This window comes from Mercenaria mercenaria, unplaced genomic scaffold, assembly GCF_021730395.1.
Source record: "Mercenaria mercenaria strain notata unplaced genomic scaffold, MADL_Memer_1 contig_4743, whole genome shotgun sequence".
NCBI lineage: Eukaryota > Metazoa > Mollusca > Bivalvia > Venerida > Veneridae > Mercenaria > Mercenaria mercenaria.
This window is the reverse complement of record NW_026462995.1, coordinates 19842-40250: the sequence shown is the minus strand read 5'-3', so window position 1 is coordinate 40250 and position 20409 is coordinate 19842. Positions and strand designations below refer to the sequence as shown.

Below are 20409 nucleotides of genomic sequence, written 5' to 3'. Positions count from 1 at the left end.
ATTTCAAGTAAAGCATAAAGTCTAAATATAAACTCTCCTAAAAACTAAATTTATCCTACCTCTATTCGAAATAAAGGGCAAGATCTAGGGTTATGATACATTTTGCTTGATTAGGTCAGTCACTAAATAAACTTTTTTCCTGAACTTCTTTTACTTTTTTCTAAACGACGCCATCTTGTTTTTTGGACCTACTACTTAAGGCCTAACTATAGTAAAGGGGACCTCCGTGGCCGAGTGGTTAAGGTCACTGACTTCAAATCACTTGCCCCTCATCGATGTGGGTTAGAGCCTCACTCGGGGCGTTGAATTCTTCATGTGAGGAAGCCATCCAACTGGCTTACGGAAGGTCGGTGGTTCTACCCAGGTGCCCGCTCGTGATGAAATAGTGCACGGAGAGGCACCTGGGGTCTTCCTCCACCATCAAAGCTGGAAAGTCGCCATATGACCTATAATTGTGTCGGTGCGACGTGAAACCCAACCAAAAAAAAAAACTATAGTAAAGGGACCAGCGTGGGAGCCATCTGGTCTAGTCGCGTAATGGCGGATATGTTTTGAACACTACTTTTTCACTTGGTATAACCAGAGAGGTCTAAATTAAAGCTGGTTTCTAATTAAATTTCATTGTGGGTGTATTTTTGACAGTTTGGTAGAACAATTTGGAGAGGAGGCTATATTTGGTGAAGTGAAACTCAATTTTAGTATGAGTAGTACTTCCAGGTCACAGCAGTGTAATTTTGATGTGATTTAACAGTAAGAAAATGTGACAAGAGAAATCTCTCTTAGAAGATATATGACCCCTACTTTTATCTTCATTTTATGTCAGTTTTATCATAACTCTTTATATTGAAGTAAGGATTTGTTCTCTTAAATGGGTCTAGCTATGTTTGGTAGCTCATTAAAAATGTCAGTTTTATATAGAATATATAGGAAATACTATTTATGCTAGTCTGACCTTAAGACATATTTATGCAACGCCTAAACAATTTTCGTAAACGAGCTTTTATCAGGTGCATGTGACCGGCAATGTTTATTTGCAATTACCACAAGAAGTTTTATAACGGAAGTTATAAGTTTTTATCGCTCAATGAAATGGAAACCGAAACAGTAGCTGAGATATCCAGAGCGTTTGCAAAGATTAATTTGATTTCTCCGCTTAAATCAATAAAAATAGCATTTGTAAATGAATGTTATTGAAACAGATAGTCGAGGAAAAGGGTACGTCTTTTTCCTTTCAAGTGGCGTTACGGCCTGTCAAAAAGTTAACCCCTGTCTAACGGTTGCTTGTTGAGAATGGGTATTAGCAACTGAACTTCGGGTAGAAAACCTCACTTGGCAGCGAATTCAAGTTATTTCGTCATGTTTAGCAGTACGCAGAAGTCGGGTACAAAACGTAAGGTTAGCCTTAGTTTTTCCTCTGTTATTTCATAATGATAGGGATTTTACGAGCTATATCAAATCAAATTACCAAATAGGCCGTGTTAACTGGCCGCACATCAGTGGCATACTAATTTGTAAATTGTTGAAGAATCAGACACCTACCTAGTGGATGGATTATTTTGACGAAAAATGATTTTAAATCAGATGGTAGGATAAATAGAACATTAGGTTACTGTCTTATAATTTTTAATTTATTAGATTCGTCTAAGATAAAAAAGATCGGCAAAAGCCTCCACTTTTATATTTTCTTTTACTTCACCTAATATATTTACATTTATAAGACAGTCACCTAATATTCTCTATTTTCACCCATACTTGTATTTACTAACCTACAATTAGAACTAATTAATACAGGAAATGAAGGCAACAGAAATAAAGAATTAAATACTGAAATACTTTATGTTGCCTTCTGTTAAAATATTAAAATCTTTAATGTGTCGGAAAACACGAAAAAGCCGAAGAAAACCTATTCTTTCACCACCAAGTTACTAAAGATTTTCGCTTTAAGGCTTGTCTGTATGTGCGTACGATTTGGTGTGTATATTTTCCTGATATATTCGTTTAATTGTTCCTTCTCTTGAGGAAGAACACTTTGAATTGGTAAGTCACACTTGACAGAGCAACAGATCTAGAAAGCTGTTGTAATTTCAGGCTGGCCAATCAAACTCCGTGACTTTAGAAAAAACCTCTGACGTTAGAATTATTCTTTCGAACTGAGGCGCCTCCCTGACTGAACGCGCTCCGCGGATTACATATTACTGAACCCGAGGATGGAAAAGTGGCTTTTTTGATACATGCCAAACATCGTATTTGTATGGTCAATATGTGAAAACAAACCCCACTGCGACCCTCTACCTGTGCGCAACAAATGCACGCATCGAATGGTACACTACACGTGAACATTAGCTGACTAGCCAGTGTTTCTTTATTGCCCTATTTACTCTTAATTGTCGTATAATTTTACTCGGCTGAAAGTGGTAACGGATATACTTTGTTGTAGGATTTAACAACTTAATGTATGTTAGCGTAAATACTTTGGAAATAGTGGAATTGACATTTTAGGTAGTAGAAAACAACATAGTTCATAGTGCGGATACTGAATGTCAATAAGGTAGAATGGTTCTCGTCTCGGGGTTCCACACACTGATGACCAATATTTAAAACAGACATTGCAACCAACATTTTGCAAGGTGATCATTATATATTTATACAGATGTGCCCTAGAAGGAAATTTTGCTATGCTTTAACTTGTATTAGATTGATATTTAGGCTTGAGACAAATCTAAATTGATTACCTGATAGGCTCCAGAATCCCAAACGGTGTTAAACTCTACATTGCTTCTGTTATCAATATAAGCAGTCCGCTTTTGCCACGCATATCCAGAGTATGTGCTACCGATATCCAGTGCCACAACCAAATCAGGTTCTTTTATAATGTTCTGTAAAAATAAATGATGAGTGTTTGTGCTTCAAGTGATTACATTTTTGAGCATAAGTAAAAACATGTGTTTTGTATCAATTTATAGATTTGTTCTTCTTTCATACATAAAATATATTTCGAGCGGCGATTTAACATGATTAATTTGTATAAAAGTATAATATAATGTTAGGTCGATTATGAGCCAGTTTTTACAACTTATATCACCCTGTCCTAATCACATTATTAATCTGGCTTTTTTAAAGAGACATCCAAAACGCCTCATAACTCAGACATAAGATATAAAATTGCTGACGTTTCCAGCTTTTGTGATATTGCGGTAGGAACGCAAAATTTAGTTGCATGGTATATGCCTGCTAACTTAAGCTATGGTCCCAACATTTTAAAATGAGCAAGAAAACATATTTAATTCAAGAACGAATCTATTTACTAAGACGTTTTCAGGCCACATTTCAAGGAAACAGATATTTATCCCATTTCCTTAAAAATTAAGGATTTTTTTGTTGGGTTTAACGTCGCGCCGACACATTTTAGGTCATATGGCGACTTAATTAAAGAATTGAATCACTTTATATACGTCACAAATTTGCAAGTCTTTATTCAAAGAAACAAGAAGATTCTAATTCTAATAATAATTTGTGGGTGAATTTATTTATTTTTCAATTATTCATCTCCTTGTAGGAGTAAGTTATAGTACCCACCATAATTCTAACCGCCGGCCGGCCTTAGGCGGTGCCCGACTGTTGCTTTTACCTGCTTATGTTTGTTCTATATATATATATATATATATATATATATATATATATATATATATATATATATATATATATATATATATATATGTGTGTGTGTGTGTGTGTGTGTGTGTGTGTGCGCGTGTGTGTGTGTGTGTGTGTGCGTGTGTATAGTATAGTAGAGAGAATTTATATGAACTAAATCAACACCACAATATACCAGACCAGAGAAGCGACTAGCAGTACAAACGAACACGCACATGTCACAACAAGTCCACTAACCCGATAAGACTATTTTCGATGTTGCTTATATACGAGCCCGAATTGTACTACACATTCGTGCTGGTTCAACATTAACTGATTGGGACCAGGAAAGCTATATTTTCTCTCTTTCTCGTGTGTTTGCGTGCGTGCGTGCGTGTGTGTGCATGTGTTTGTGTGTCTTTGGCGGTGCCCAACAGTGTTGTTTTTTCTGACTTGTCTGTTTGTTTATCGGTGTATGTTTGTTGTGTGTGCGTGTTTTATTCATTCTTGTTTCTGTCTCTTGTAAATGTGTGTTTGCGCTGCTGAGATTTTTTTAATATTCATCCTAGCTCAACTATACCCAAACACCCGACTCGCCTATCTACCCCTTACCCCTCCCCCTTTTTCTGTATTTTGCATATAATCAAGATAAACATGTTGTTTGATTTTTAAAGCAACACGTCTACAATATTTTTATTTTCCGCTACAGCATCTTTTTGTTATGGGTCTACTTTGCGATGTATGGCTCTCTGGTTTTGTGTTGGGTGCTATGTGCTTCCGGAAAATCTACCCTTACATCTTATCTTTTATCTGTAAATGATTACTCCTTTTATGCAAAGAAGGGCTAGTTCTGCTGAAACCAACCATGTAACTGATGTTACATGGAGGTAATTAGGTTACATAATTCTACTCCAAATACAGTTCCGTCTAGGGCCGCCTTTGAATACCCCGTTAGATGATGGTCCGAAATAAAACACTAGATGGGTTGTTCGTACGCGCGTGAGTGCATACATGCGTAAGGACCTCGGACATTATGCTAGGGATTTTTCCCTAAGTTCAATGCTATTTCTAGACTTCAGTAGCTGATAGTTTTATACAACAGCTTCAAATACTGATAAATAAGTTATATTCCTATCAAACTGTCACAAAAAATAGTTTTATTTTATATTTGTTTTCTTGAAATTCGAACAGTTTGTAACTAAGGGTCATATTTTTGAAAAATTTAAAATGTGTATTTCTAGTTAAAATAAGCATTGGTATTTAAGGTATGTCTATTATGAAATATTTTAACACAATAAATAAACTGATACCATGCAGATTATCAGTTTTATTGACATTTTTGAAAATAAACGAAACGGAAAAAAAAAAGTGGAACAAAACATTTGTTCCCTAACTGTACTTCAGTTATTTCCACCCGAGTGCCCATGATAACACTGATGCATTGATCATATCCTATTGTTTGTTTTCTATACATCTATTGCTACTAATAAACTTTGATAATGTGGCAGGTGAGTCCAATAAGTCCAGGGGTGTTTAAAGATAATCCTTCATAGATCTATTGTGCAGCAAATATTGGATTTACCTGTATTGGAAAATAAACAGTGTCGGCTGTATTGAGGTCAACTGCCACATTATCAAAGTTTATTAGTATACTGTATTTATACACATGTACAATACTGACCGGGCATTATGTGGAGGATTATTATTGAATACATGCAGTGGTGTAGCTGGCCATACATTTGCGTAGTTGGCCTTTTTCAGTTGAAACGGAGGGGTGCAGGAGACTGCCTATTCCACTGCGGGTTCAGGGATGCCTTACTTTTAGCATTTTATATTTCAGTGGAACAGAACTTCACTAGCTAGTATCAACATTTATATAGATATTCTTGGGGTGTCTGTGTTAGTTCTTTGAGGTCCTTACTAGTATTTCGGTTGGCTTCGAAATAAGTTTCAGACGTGTGAGCGAATTGAAGTTAATTCTGGGGATGTCAGTGTTAGTCATGGGCGAGTCAGTATTAGTTCTATGGGTGTCAGTGTAAGTTCTGGAAGCAACTAGGTTAGTTAATGAGATGGTGTCTGGTGTAGTTCTGTTAGGGTATAGGATGCTGGATCGAATAAAAGCAAATGTTGCTCTTAAAATGCATTCTAGGTTCGCTTCAACTGTGTCCTACAAAAGGTAAAAAAAAATGCACCTAAGTGGCACTATTCCATAGAAGTTCGTCTGTATTTCTTTGTCATGTTTACGTTGAAGACACATATGTAATATGTCGAAGCCACTTGCTAGGTTCTTGACTTACGACAGATGCAGTTGTCTCAATCCTGATGACACTCAATCGACGGACTTAGACTGTCAAGAGGTAACAGATCTGATTGAAAAATTCATAAGATATACTTATAAGGGTCTGTCTGCTTTTTAGCTTCTCTTTCTATGTCCCCTATTTATTTAGTTTAGTGTTTTCTGTGCTTGAAATATTTACAAAAATGAATAAAGCTGTATATATGTAAGGTTTAGGAAACACATGCAATAAGTGTCAAATATTTATGTAAAAATTTATTTGCTGACACCCTGTACGTAGTTTTTTTTCAATTTTAAACACTTTCCCACCTGTGACCAAGTGCCATTTTTGCAGCATAGGTATATAATAATTATTTACAAAAGGCATGTGAACTATTTTGTTGCGTCACTGGGGGGAAAGATGTTTAAAACGTAAAAATGATTTATGTTCATATTTTAATAGAAAAGAGAATGAGAAATGTCTACAAAGTCTTCTTTTTTGTTCATAAACTTGTAAAATGAAGTCGTATTTATCAAGAAGTTGTCGTCAACTATCATAACTATGCAATTTCAGAAGTCTATCCCCATGTCACTTTTTCCTTAATCGGATAGGCCATCTGAATAGGAAAATGTCCGAGGTCCTTTATTTATCCTTCCGCCGGTGAAAATCTCCAGTGCTAAATGTAGCACCGATTATTTTTTCTACGTTATTATTGTACTGTGGTGCTGTTCTGCGTTGTTTTTGTTCTGTGTTGTTGCTGTTCTACGTTGCTGTTCTACGTTGTTAATGTTTTGCGTCGTTGTTCTTTGTTGTTGCTGTTCTGAGTCATTAGTGTTCAGAGCTGTTTCTGTACTTTGTTATTGTTCTTGGTTATTGCTGATATGCTTCGTTGGCGTTCTGCTGTGCTGAATTTTTGTGTTGTTGTTCTGCGTTGTTGCTGTTTTGCGTTGTGGTTCGTTGTTTCCGTTCTGCTTTGTTGGTGTTCTGCTGTGTTGGTGTTCTGCGTTGTTGTTCTGTGTTGTTGTTATTGTTCGCATTGTTGTTCTGCGTTTTTTATTTTGGGTTATTGTTGTTCCGCGTCATTGGTGTTCTGCATCATTGGTGTTCTGTGAGTTATAAGACGATGTGGACTGGCGGTGCATCCCGTAAACGTCTGCAAAGTAGTATCCTCTCTTGTGGGGTCTCATCCGGTCGGGCTTTTGAATGTTTTCTTCTGTCACCGGCATGGTGCAGTTCCAGCACATGGACGCTCAACGATTCTTGCACTGAGACAGAACCAATCAATACGTTCTCCAAACGCTAGGAGAAACTAACTGTACACAAAAGTAACAGTAATATGTGATGAAAAATACCGGAGCAAATGTCTATTGTCTTAACAATAGCTAATTTGTAACATCGTGCTTGTATGCTTGAGAATAATATTATCAAAATCATTGACTTACATACATAAGATTCTCCAAAAGTATTTTAGGTAAAATATGTGCACTATCTTGGAAATATGGATCCTGGTTCAGAGCGGTTGTTTAAACATTATTGTACCTTTTTACATGTTTATATCTATTTCTTCTTTCATAAAAAGACAAAACAGGCCATAGTTCAGCCTAGCACAGACATCCACAAACGTTTACATTTTAAGGAAAGAGATACTTTTACACATAAATTGTTTGACCTCATATCTAATATTGGTTTATCGTTCCAAGAAATATGGAATTTCAGAACAAATTCAAAAGATGTACAAGACTATTACCAAGGCCGGTTATGCATGAAGGTACAGTACTTCATAATTTGGTTGTTTTCGTTCTTATGATTGCTTTTCGTCAACGAATCACTAAAAGTGTGCTCAATGGCTAATTTATATAACATGAAACTATTTAAGGAAACCAAATCTCACAATTTCTCACACATCGTTATATTTACACATATTTAAGATAGTTTGAACAACTCTCCCATGTTATAAATTAGCATGTTATCAGTATCAAATTTATATCTGATAATATCTTATGACACGGATGTTATAACAGCATTACAACAACTATAGATTAAGCATTTTATTTGTACTCCATAAAAAGACTCCTGCTTAAAATGTTAATTATAAAATTAAACATTGTAAACATTCCTTTGTACGAAATACTTCAACAATTCAATATATTACTTACTATTTCTTACTTCTGTTTCAGTCAATTTAAGTTACGTTAACTTTGTTGTTGTTTTTTTTTTAGTTTGAAAATAGACACTGTATTATCATTATTTGTTCGCTGTCAGCCTAACAAACAGAACTAAGATTTGGTTCCCATATCCTTTATCCAATAAAGGATCTATAAAATGGTTTCAAATTCTGATATTTTATGAGTTATTGTGATCACCCTGTATCCGTCAGCGTTTGTCATGTGTCGTCAGCGATTTTACTTGTTAACATTCTTTTCTTATAGGGTTTATAGTAACACAGACATAGGTTACTGCGACGTTCCATTAGCAAGTGGCTTTCTGCCTCAAATGAAGAAGTATCCACCCTAAGCGATGATTCGAACCTACATTGGCCAGAATGTCTTCCTAAGGTGTCATATCTGATGTTGAAAGCACGATCTGAAGGTCAAATCAAGCAAAAATCTTGTTAACGCTACGGAGGCTATATTTTCTACTTGAACTTTATGAAACAGAGTCAGAATACTGGTCTGTTTAAACTCTAGGTAACATTTTTAGTTGAGACGTCTTGGGACTAGACATAGGATAAAACTTAGAAAAACCTTATCAACACAGCAGCGGGTTTCTATCAGACCTCCGCGAATCCAAAGATCGTGTCAAGTACAAAACAATTTATACCAGACTGACATTAAGGATAATAAAAATATTTGCCTTAACATCAGGGGCCTTGAAAACGCTGACCTTTAATTACCGCTTACATTGCTTGGAATGTATTTCCATGCGATGAAGCAAGATGGCAAAAGGAAGATGCTCGCTCGTGTTTAAATAATTCAAGGTGGGTAACTGAAGTATTCATCCACCATCGAAAGCTAGACCAGTCCTATTAATGTGTCGGAGTGACATTAACCTTTGGGTTTATGTCATATTTGATACGGGTTACTAAGTCAGACTTTAGTCCCACAGACAAATAATTTTTGCGACTTTTCGTTGTCGTAGTAATATCTGTTTTCCAAATGCCAACTAACATAGCTTTCAAATATAAAATACTTCTATACCTCAAGAGGCTTTCGTGATTTCAGCGGCAAGAGGTAAGTTTTCCAAAGTCAATAACATTTACTTCTATGTTGGGAAAGACACTACTAACGTAGTTAATACCAATTATCTTTCTTTTTTTCACAAAACAGATACAAGTTCGCGGACTTCGGGCATAGATTATCGAAAAAAAAAACGCACATAAACTGATCACCACGCGCTTAGGTTGCATTCTATGCTTCCTATTTTATTATTTGCTTTTGATCCAAATGTAAAATTCCCAAATAATCTTTTAAGCTATTGTAAGTAATATGTTTGTTTGAAAGTGATCAAGCCTTGTAAATCATTATCAAGAGGCGTATAAAACATTTATAGTGACAATGAGCAATGATTCAGAATTTATGAGTGGTACAAAATTTAATACAGGATACACGGTCACTTTGAGAAATATTGATCATGAAATACATAAATGTAAAATATTTGAAATAAAAAACCCCCCTGATGTTACTAAGTTCATCAAACGAAACAGAGCCATGTACAATTTGTACATACATTTGTATAAACATGAGCTACTACTCAATTACTTGGCAATATTGCACAATATTTATATTAAATATTACATATGACTTTTGTCATATTTCCACTACAGAAAGTGGAGCGACAGTCTAGTGGATAGGATTTCGGCCGCTCAATCCAGGGGTCGTCGGTTCGAGCCCCACTGGGGTCACGACCATGATTTCTCACATGACACCAGTACTGCTTTTTCCAGGACCGGACTCGAGAGTGGTTCAAATAAGCTTGAAGCTTTCACCACAATCGAGCTAAAACAAACTAGTATAAAATACAGAAAGTACGATTATTATATATCCTTTTGCTACCCTAACAAATATACAACCATGATCTTGGAACAATCGATGTTAGAAACTACAACGTTAAATTGTCATGTAACTCCATATAAAAACTATATACTACTATTGTTTGATCACGTATGCATTAAGTACAGTACATATTTATTGTATTATGAACTTATAGATCTAGCATCAGTGTGAAGGTTAATTAAAATCTGTTCCCTATGTATATAAACATATTATAGCTTCTATTGAAACTTTTGTTGTTTTATAGCCTACATGAATCTGTAAGTTAAAAACGTGAATGTTGTTACTGTTGTTGCTGATTTTGTTCTATGGTTAACACAGTATTAAACAGTTTGTAATGTTAGGAAATCTGTACTTGTAACTAACTTGTTTAATATGATAATATTAAGAGGAGTGTATCTTACAATCTTACAATCTTGAATATTTTTGTTTGAGCTATGAAGGAAATATTTAAAAACACGAAATCTTTTAATAAGAATGAAATATATAAAAAAAACTTACATGTTCCATAGTCCACAACTCGTCTGCTATGTTTATAACACAGCGATCAGATATACTTTGCGCATCATGGTCATAATTAACAAGAGGGATATGGCACAATATCACAGTTATTTGCCCTTGGTTGACAACAATAAGAGAGTAGTTACGCGGAAAATAGTTCCTCTGTTTGATTGTGAATATTGGTGACTTTTTGAGAGAAAGACCTGCAATAAATGGCATAATTAAAAAGAGGAGATATGAAATAGCAGGCACATGTAAAATTAGTCAGAATATGCATAACATGACTTTTTGATAGGGCCACTTTTGTCTGTTTGCGGCAATCTATAGTGTATTCTTCATACGTATGTGATTTGGTTCAAAATGGTGGGGAAAAAAGAACCGGTCAACCCCATGTTTATTGTGGCTGGATTTTTTTTTTCTCTTTAATAGTTCTGTTGAGTCCAGGTATTTTAGGATTTTGGAATGCATGCAAAATTGCAGAAGTGTCCAGTGTCTATGTAGAACATAAAGTAAAAATAACTTTGGTTTTAGGCCTGATACATCGTTATCAGATAAATATATATAGAAAAGTAAATTCAATTCAATTTATTCTCGTTTAAATATTTCATCAAATTGTGTACAAGGTTTTATATGTTCATGTATATAGACATTTTTTCACTAGTTTAAGCAATACACTAACATAGTTTACATTAAGATCTTTGACCAATTTTGTCCAGAAAGTGTACATGGAAACAATCATGAAGATTCCAGCAGCAAAATAGAAACTGTAACACACGGTAAAAAAGAAAAGTTGTATCGTGAACGAAAACAGAATAAAAACAGTTTGAAAAAGTTAAAAATATATTTATAATGTTTAAATGTCAAACGGTAATTCATTCAATAAGATTTAATCTCTGATTGAAAGGAATAAACGGATTAACAGTATTTCATTTAACACTAGTCTAAATCAGTGATTGGAAAACAAATAAATAACAGACAGATGTTAAATATCAATGAATATACATGTATTTAATACATATCCAAAGGGATTGTTTTTCATAGCTTTTATGATCACTCTTTGCGACAACGTTTCGACCAAGGGCCTTAATCAAATCACATCACAAGTCTTAGATTACATATTTTGCAATAACTACTCTGGCAACAAATATTAAGATTAGAAATGTTATATGAAATCACGGATGTCTTTTTCTATTCTTTGATATTATATATTAATTTTAAAAAATCATTAATATTTAATAATAACAACAGAAAGTTAGTACTTTGTATAATAACTGCTATACTGTCATATCTACCGTCAATGTTAACAAATACAAATATTTAACCCCAAAGTTCAGCCTTTAATATATCTAATATATTTTATATATATCTTGTTTAGCTAAATGTATCTACTGTAATATATAGAGGATATTACATGAGTGTCTTTACATATTGAATTTATTAAACTCGTTGAATAAAATAATAAAATGCGAGGTTCTGCCGAGCATTTTATTAATTTTATTCAACGAGTTTAATAAATTCATCGAGGAAAGTCACAAATGTAATATTCTTTTTATCACATTTCAGCTTTTCCACTCAAAATATCAAAAATTCTACTTTCCTTTACTCTACAAACAAGTCAATTTGACCAGCGTCTCCGATATTATAAATGACGATGTCTTTGACGTCAAAGCATTATTACACTAGTGAATAATCATTTTTAAGTAATGGCTTTATTACACTCCTGCAACGTCAAACATGTGATAAATATTATCATTCAGCTTTACAATATTATACAATGTATTAGATCAATTGAGAACATCATATAAAACAGACAGAGCTAATAAAAACATAACTGAGCCAATATGAGAAAAACAGGACCAATACGGAATTCAAGCATTTTGACTGGTTCAAAAGAGAGGGCCAATACGGAGAAGTCAATTCCGTTAGATTTTTAAATGACGTCATTTTGTTTTACATCAGAGTTATAAATTACATTTTTTTCACATTTTTGACCAAAACAATCATCTAACATCAACAGTAGCATGTACATGTAATAACCAAGTATGGCTGGGCGGGATGTACGTCTTCATAGAGTACAACGATACTTTCGCTTATGCGGTATTGTGTCAAAGCAAGTGTTTCCTGTCAGAATTTCTGGCAGTTGTCAATGAAAATAATGAGAAAATATGGAAAATAAGATTAAGTAAAAGGATGAGACTTATCTTTAACAGACATTTTGATAGTGTGGACTATTTGTGCAATGATAGACAGCGATTCAAATGCTGGAAAGTGGATGAATAAGTTGGCGAACAAGAGTGTCAGTTGTAAACTGCAAACAATTTCAGATAAGAATTAAACGAGGCATGGAGATCTATAGTATGTGCTTGCTTGGTTGTATTATCTTGATCAACACATATGTGTACAATTTTGTGTCTCGTTACCTGCAGCCTAAAAGGAATTTCAATTGACTTTTAAAAGCAGTTTTTATCACAGTTCAAATGATAAGATCACTCACTAAAGAAAATAAATAGGAATTCAAAAAATAAGGTGAGATCTTGTTACTCTTGATTATGTCACATCAAAGATATCTCTCAAAATCTCAAGTACCTACATACACCTCTTTCTATTTAACTGGCTAAAATGATTATGATTTCTAAAATAAGTCTAAACAACTTGTCAAGACTTTTCACCTGAACACGCACAGCTGTCATAAGGTAACTCACAGAGTTCTTGTGGTGTTACCGCCAACAGTCAGGCCAATACGACAACTCCTGGACAAATAACAAGGCCAATATGAAATTGCTTGATTAATAACATTATACATTATATTATAGTCTATGAACAGTGTTTACTTATATTCACGCCATAAGATACCTAAATTGATATATTTCTTTATGCTTATTGGTGCATAACCTCAGATGTTTTTTCAATCGTTAAAAATTCCCATTAGCAAAAAAATGAAGCTCACACGTATACTTTTAGGCAGGGTGACCACCTGCACGTAAACCCTGAATGTAGACCTATAGAACTGCAATTTCGTTTACATGTTTAGCCTGTGTACTCTCATTTTAATTACTTCCTGGAAAAGCTGAAGTGTGTCTGAGATCATTTTCTGTCTTGTAAAAATATACGTTCCCTAACGTGACCATAACGTCACGTGCATCATGAACCTTGCAAAAAATAAAAGCTCTGACTACAAATATCATTTCAGAATATTATTTGATAATCGTCACATACGAAGCATCTGCGAGGCGCAACATGAAAAAGTATACAATTGGAAACATATTACTACTGTTTCATCATCGTGCCATCGCGTTTTCACCATCGTACAATCGTTGTTTCATCATCGTGCCATCGCGCCATCGCGTTTTCGTCATCGTACCATCGTGCATCGCGGTTAAGTATTAAATAAAAAGTCACGATTGTCCAAACGGAATACCGTAGTTAACACTATATTATGCCGTACAGGTGTGTATAAAAATGTACTCGGTGTCCAAAGGCTAAATCGAAATACAGTTGAATATAAATATTAAACCCGGCGAGTGCATTTACATGATCAGGGAGTAGGTTTTTCATAAAATATTTCAGGGCGCACTGGCAAAAGGTTTTATATTTAAGTGGTTGAGGATTGGTCGGCGAGACGGTAAACTGCCAGTACAGTCATAAACAGTTTGAATCACAGACCTCCAGATTCTGGCTAAAACGATCTTTCGTTAAACTTTTGAGATTGAAGTATGGTCATATCAGAAAATGTAGAGCATGAGTTTTTGTTTCTAAACTATCTTAAAAAATGCCAAAATCAAGAAAAAAAGAAAGAAAAAACACACTCGAGTCGGGAAATCGAACCCGGGCCTCCGCGTTGATTATAATTTTCCTGCGTTCTTGACCAATACACCACGGAGGAATATGTACTTCGGCGCTGTTAAACATAAAGCTACTACTGCAATAGCAGCAATGCGTCATTGGAAGTACATTCATTTTGTTGGCGTTATTGCTTGCGCAATAGCTGGCAGTTTTTCCGCCAAAACGTTTGATTTCATTAAAAGTTAGCTTAGTTTAGTAATTCTAAAATGCTTGTTGTATTGTGTAATACGCACTATGTTATGTAGTTACATAAAAATTCTGTCATTTATTATTAAAGGACTTTATTCAGTCGCATCTGTGTTGTTATTTTCTTTGAAATCAAACAATGAACCAAGTATCAGACATAAAACAGTATTTATTTTTAGATAAATACCTTTATGGCGGCACGACAAAACTGTAGGAATTATCCGGAATTGGGACGGCTAACGTAGCTATTCTGACGAAGTGTTTATTATCATGATTCACTAATTTATGCTAAACTACTCCACCAGTGCTATCAAAATACAAATTTCAAGAAAAGCATAATCATCACAAACCCGCCCTACCCACCCTTATTTTCATAATACTTTCAGATTGTTTTGGCATAACTTTCGTGTATTTTTCCTGATAATCAAAGACGTTATAAAAATAATCATGAAATCAAAATATATCGACTGTCATGATGTATTAAGAAATTCAAAACTTCTATCTTTTGAAACAGATGCAAATATCATATTGCATTACTAGTGTACAAATTAAAAATGGAGATTGTCCTATATACATTTCAGATTTACTACATTTTGCTCATAATGATCGTTATAGTCTGCGTTCATCCGAACAACAGGATTTTCCTTTTGTTACACCTAAAACAAAATACCTGAAACAAACGTTTAATTACAAAGCTGCATACATATGGAATTCGTTTTCGTCTTACATAAAACTTTTTAATGATATAGCCCATTTCACAGGAACTTCGGAATCTATCGGAAATTTTCGTAAAATCATATCACGTGGAGGCTTATCAGCTGATCGGCTTGTCCAATGAAGTACTGGTTCTTAACTGTACATGACTGTCTTTTAATGGTGAGTGCTTCAGCAGCAGACGAGCGTCCTTTTATTGAATTAACAGACGTTTATTCTACTGAAAAACTGCCACAGACTTTCAGAAAATTCAATATTTCTATTCCCAGTAAACACCTGACGTCGTACCGACGTTGGATTTTGGTCGCGACGTCGGCGACCTGAATCCAACGTCTAACCAACGTCATATCCACGACGTCTAATAGACGTCAGACTTAGACGTCTAGAAGACGTTGGAATTAGGTTGGATAGAAAGTCTGATAAATGTTTTTAGTTATAAAACTAAGTGGTATAATATTGCTAGTAAAGTTTAAAGATATTTACTTGTTTTCATAAAGGTCTGGACATTCGCTTATAAATAATAGTTCATTCGCACATTAAACATTATTAATTATGTTACAATATCGTATGAGATTCTCTATTTTCGGAAATGGATTTTTTTTCACGAATTTTAAACTGTTCAAGAAAAAATTCATTCTATACACATGTATAAATTATTCTTAATTCGCCTAAGGATCTGCTCTTCTACACATGTTTTCTATTAGTCATTCATTCACGGGATAATCCTGCATCGGTTTACACAGTCTTCCTGTAATTTGATAGTTGTTGGGATAAGATAGAGCAAGTTTATACATGTAAATACTTTACACAAAGGGAGGGATCCGCAACGTGAGTAACAGACTTTTTAAAAATATAGACTGATCTACTTATTTTAATACTTATACCTATTAATGTTCCGTATATTTTCAAAGATTGATGCATTTTCGTTTGTTTCTTTAAAAAAGCAATTGCGTTTAACACCAAACTTCATTATATTTTACGAAGTTATAGGAGATGTTTTTATAGAATTTAAAATACTACATATTTGTTTGACACGTAGTAATTATGCTCTTAGTAATAGCACTAGTATATTTGTATAAGTCTTTGATTTGATGAAACTGTCAAATTTATACATTTCAGATGGAAATGTAAGCGGAGTTGAAGAATTATGCAAAAATGACGAAACTTGTAAGTTTCAATGACTGGATTACTTTTAGGACTTATTGTATTAGACTTACGTCGCCATAATGTGAAATAAAGATGATAAAATACTTGTTTCATTGCAAATTACCTTGAAAATTTGGTCAGATTTTGGTTGAAAAGTGGTTAGATTTAGGTTGGAAAATGGTCGGATTGCGACGTCTAGCCAACGTCGGGATCCGACGTCTAAACGGTTTGCAAATCCAACCAAAATCCAACGTCAATCCGACGTCGGGGTCCGACGTCTATACGACGTCTAACCGACGTCAAATGTCTACTGGGTTATTATTACGTATTTCCTTCACACGCATTCAGATTTTCACTCTATCAGGGTAGTTTCTTTCGAGCTGTACACGAATTGACATGTCTGAGTAAGTATTTACATGTATACAGGTATTGTAGCGTAAAAATTTGTAGGTCAAGTTCCGAGACAAAGAAAAAGTAGAAATCTTATTAACCATTCCCTACAGTTCTTCACATTGTTGACTGGTAACCGATGAAATTTTACATCGTTTCATATACCCGATATGTTTTTGCATCCCTTGACTATTCCATACAGCGGCATTTTTACGGCGGTGTCAAAACTTCTGCAAAGAATCCGTCATTTTCCTTCCCTTTGTTTCGAAATATGTTACTATTTATAGCGTATTACGACTGTATTTTGTACATACATCATCCAGCATTGCTATATAGTTTTTGCAGTTAATTGCTTGTAATAACAAGAATTTTGTTGCATTAATGTTATCATGTTTTCAAATGAACGTGAATATTGAATTATTCGATAAACAATAACAATAATAATTGTATTATCATATAATCCAAATCTGCAAACATGAATATTATTTCATGGGACAGACTTCTTTGCAATTCTTGTCGTGAATTAATCTTTGGGACACGTGTTTAATTTTTGCACCGTGTTTGCAGTAGGTAGATTTTCAGTAAATATGTCGCAAAGGGTTAGAATTTTAGAGCCTGAATGTTTGATATCATTTGTTATTACAATGTGATGAAACAAGAAGTATAACCTTATCAAACTTGCGTGGTTAAAACTTGTGTCAATTTTTATGTTATATACATATAGGTATTGTTACAGAACTACTTTAATGTAAAATCTAGTGAACATCAAATACCTGTATGCGGGGATTGTGACAACAAATGCGAGACTTCTTTTAAAACATAGTTACTTCTGTTATACTTACAAAATTTTGTATAAAATACTTTTAAGTCTTCTATAATTTTAGACGTGTCTGTCGAAGAAATATTTAAGTTATTCCGATAATATGTATTTTTGTATAATTGATTGATTCTAAATTGACTGTATGATTGTGTTAATGCATGAATGTATATGAGGCAGTTTTTTTTCCGCCACAACATTTGATTTCTTTAAAATTTTGCCTAGTTTAGCAATTATTTTAAAAAGCTTCCGCCACAACATTTGATTTCATTAAAATATTGCTTAGTTTTGCAATTTTTAAATGCGTGTTGTATTGTGTGATTGGCACTATGTTATGTAGTCACATAAAGATTCTGTCATTCATTATTAAATGGCCTTATTCATTTACATCAGTGTTGTTACTTTCTTTGAAATCAAACGTAGAAAAACTTCCAATAAACCAAGTGTTCAGTTGTTATTACTTTATGATTAAGGAACTCCGGTACCCGTTCAAAACGCTTTTCAATTTTGAATGGAAACAATAGTAAAAGCAACTTATTCTAATGTGTTTCCATACCATATAATCTGTCAGTAACTAAGTTTCAAAGCTTTCTCAATAATTTCCGAAATCTTAAAACAATTGTTGTCTCTTAAAAATGAAAACAGATAAACAAAACAAATGTCTAAACAAGAACCATCAAATAAACTGCCCTAGATGAACAGCAGTCAATTGAACAGAATTTCTCAGGTAAGAAAAATGAACTATTCACGGTACGAATTTCTTGGGAAAATAAAACACAGCGAGGAAAGAAACACAGAAAACGGAGGGCATGACCGAAAGAAGTTACACTTAGGCGTAAAAAAAAATGTTTGTTTCCGGTATCCGGCCTACCCTAAATTTTTTGCCCGACCCTAAATGTTTTCATGGCCTTGGAGAATATTTTTTAAAACTGGCCATGTTTTATGCTTTAAACATGGCCAGTGATGAAATCAATGAAATCAACTTACCGATGCTCTAAAGGCACAACCCCCTTACTTTTATTCATTTGTGGACACAAAAAATAACTTCCGAAAAGTCTCCCTTAATAAAAATATCCATAAAAAAAATTCCGACCTACCTACGCTAATTTTTTAGCATGTTACCGGAAACAAAGAATTTTTTAGGCCTTATTCAATACAATGGAAGTCCAGTTTAGACTTTTGAATAATTCTAAAGACTGAACATATATGACTCATATGTTGTTCAGAATGGATTCAATGTCTCACTTTATTCTATAACCATGACATTTATAATTACTATGTAGCAAAATCTTCACATTATTAACTACAGACGTTAATTCTGAACCATCAAGAATGCTTTTGATTAAAATAATTGGGTCTTAATGGCCTTGGTGGTTTAGGTCGCTGTTTTGAATCACTTGGCCCTCCAACCTTGTGGGTTCAAAATATAGATTGGGTGTATTAGGTCACCTTGTGCCTTCCCTCTCAACGGACAGCTGGAAAATCGCCATATGACCTACAAATGAGGCGGTGAGACGTTGGCCACAACAGAAAAAAAGAAAGAAAACAAAACAAATTACTTAAAAAATATTTTTCACTGTTTGATAAATGTTGATTAATACCACAAAAGAAATCCACTGAATTGGGAATGATAACTTTTATTTCGGGCGCCTGTAAGAGACAATGCAGTAAAAAAATGACAGTAATATGATCCCAACGTAACCTTTCGTTTAATACTGCACAGTATTATTATCGTTCGTTTTACATAACCCTATTTAATGCATGTCAATGCATACCAGGTAAACAATGTGTACTACATTTTACTATACGGTAGATTTGCACTGGGAAGACCGTTATCGATTATGAAAATGTTATTTGTTATTCTTTTATGCCTATTCCATTGTCAAAATAAAATATTAATGTTTATAGATAATGATAATTATAGTCCCTTCAATCTGACCAACCTTTCAATTTCTAGACGGCATAAATTGACATATTGACATAAAATAGCTTAAAATATAAAGGTATCTCCTTCTTTTTATAAGATTTTAGTTCCGTTTAATTTCCTTTTAAAGAGCTCACAAATATGCAATACCAATTTACAATACATAATTAACACTTAGTAGTCATAGATTGTGTTTACATTTCATAAATGTAAATCTAAAAACGTTATGCAGCACTCCATAATTAATGTGTCTTAATGTTTGTCTATCAGAATTCAAAATAAGCACTATCTGAAATCAGGCAGTAGAAAAACTGAGCATTGACGTTATCTATCTGTATTCAGATAACTATAAATTTTGCATCTAATAATTAATGTCTCTAAACAATCTAAACTCTAAACAATATTAGACTAAATACGTGAAAATACACTTACGGCCTCCATTTTGTTATGATCTGAAACTGAACTGCGTAGTTGATTGCAAACCCGAAACGAGGCTGAAACCAACGAGGAAGTTTACAAAAGTTTTAAGTCCAGTACATTTATGGCTTGTACCGTAACGCCTATATATACTACATATTCTTTTTGTATTCCATTTTTGTCATTTGCGAACCTGTGAATGTAGTTAGTGTATATTCTATGTAAATATAACAAACTTATAATCTTACAATCATTTATCTGAGAAATCTCTAATCTATACATCAAATAAAAGTCGAGTAGCTAGTCTTTCGTTATACACAAGAAATCAGATACATATAACATATCTCTACGATATTTTGCTTTAAAATAGTAAACGAATAATCTGATTTCACTCATTTATAGACCTATATTGCCCAAGATGTCCATACAATCGCTTCAAAAATCTGAAAATAAAAGAGAATCAGTTCACAGGCAAGACAAACTGTATTCAACACATTCAATTTGTATTTGTCA

At 33.9% G+C, this 20409-nt stretch overlaps 1 protein-coding gene across 1 annotated transcript in view; it reads right to left on the bottom strand.

The window, feature by feature from the left end:
* The window catches only part of LOC128554136 (heat shock 70 kDa protein 12A-like), a 37683-nt gene extending 17714 nt beyond the window's left edge, over positions 1-19969 (bottom strand). The window contains exons 1-3 of the mRNA XM_053535383.1: positions 19912-19969; positions 10460-10662; positions 2733-2876 (exon numbers count right to left, since the gene is read on the bottom strand). Coding sequence (XP_053391358.1) covers positions 2733-2876; positions 10460-10468 — 153 coding nt within the window. The 5' untranslated portion in view covers positions 10469-10662; positions 19912-19969. The remainder of the gene's footprint in view (positions 1-2732; positions 2877-10459; positions 10663-19911) is intronic.
* Between the last annotated feature and the right edge of the window lie 440 nt (positions 19970-20409).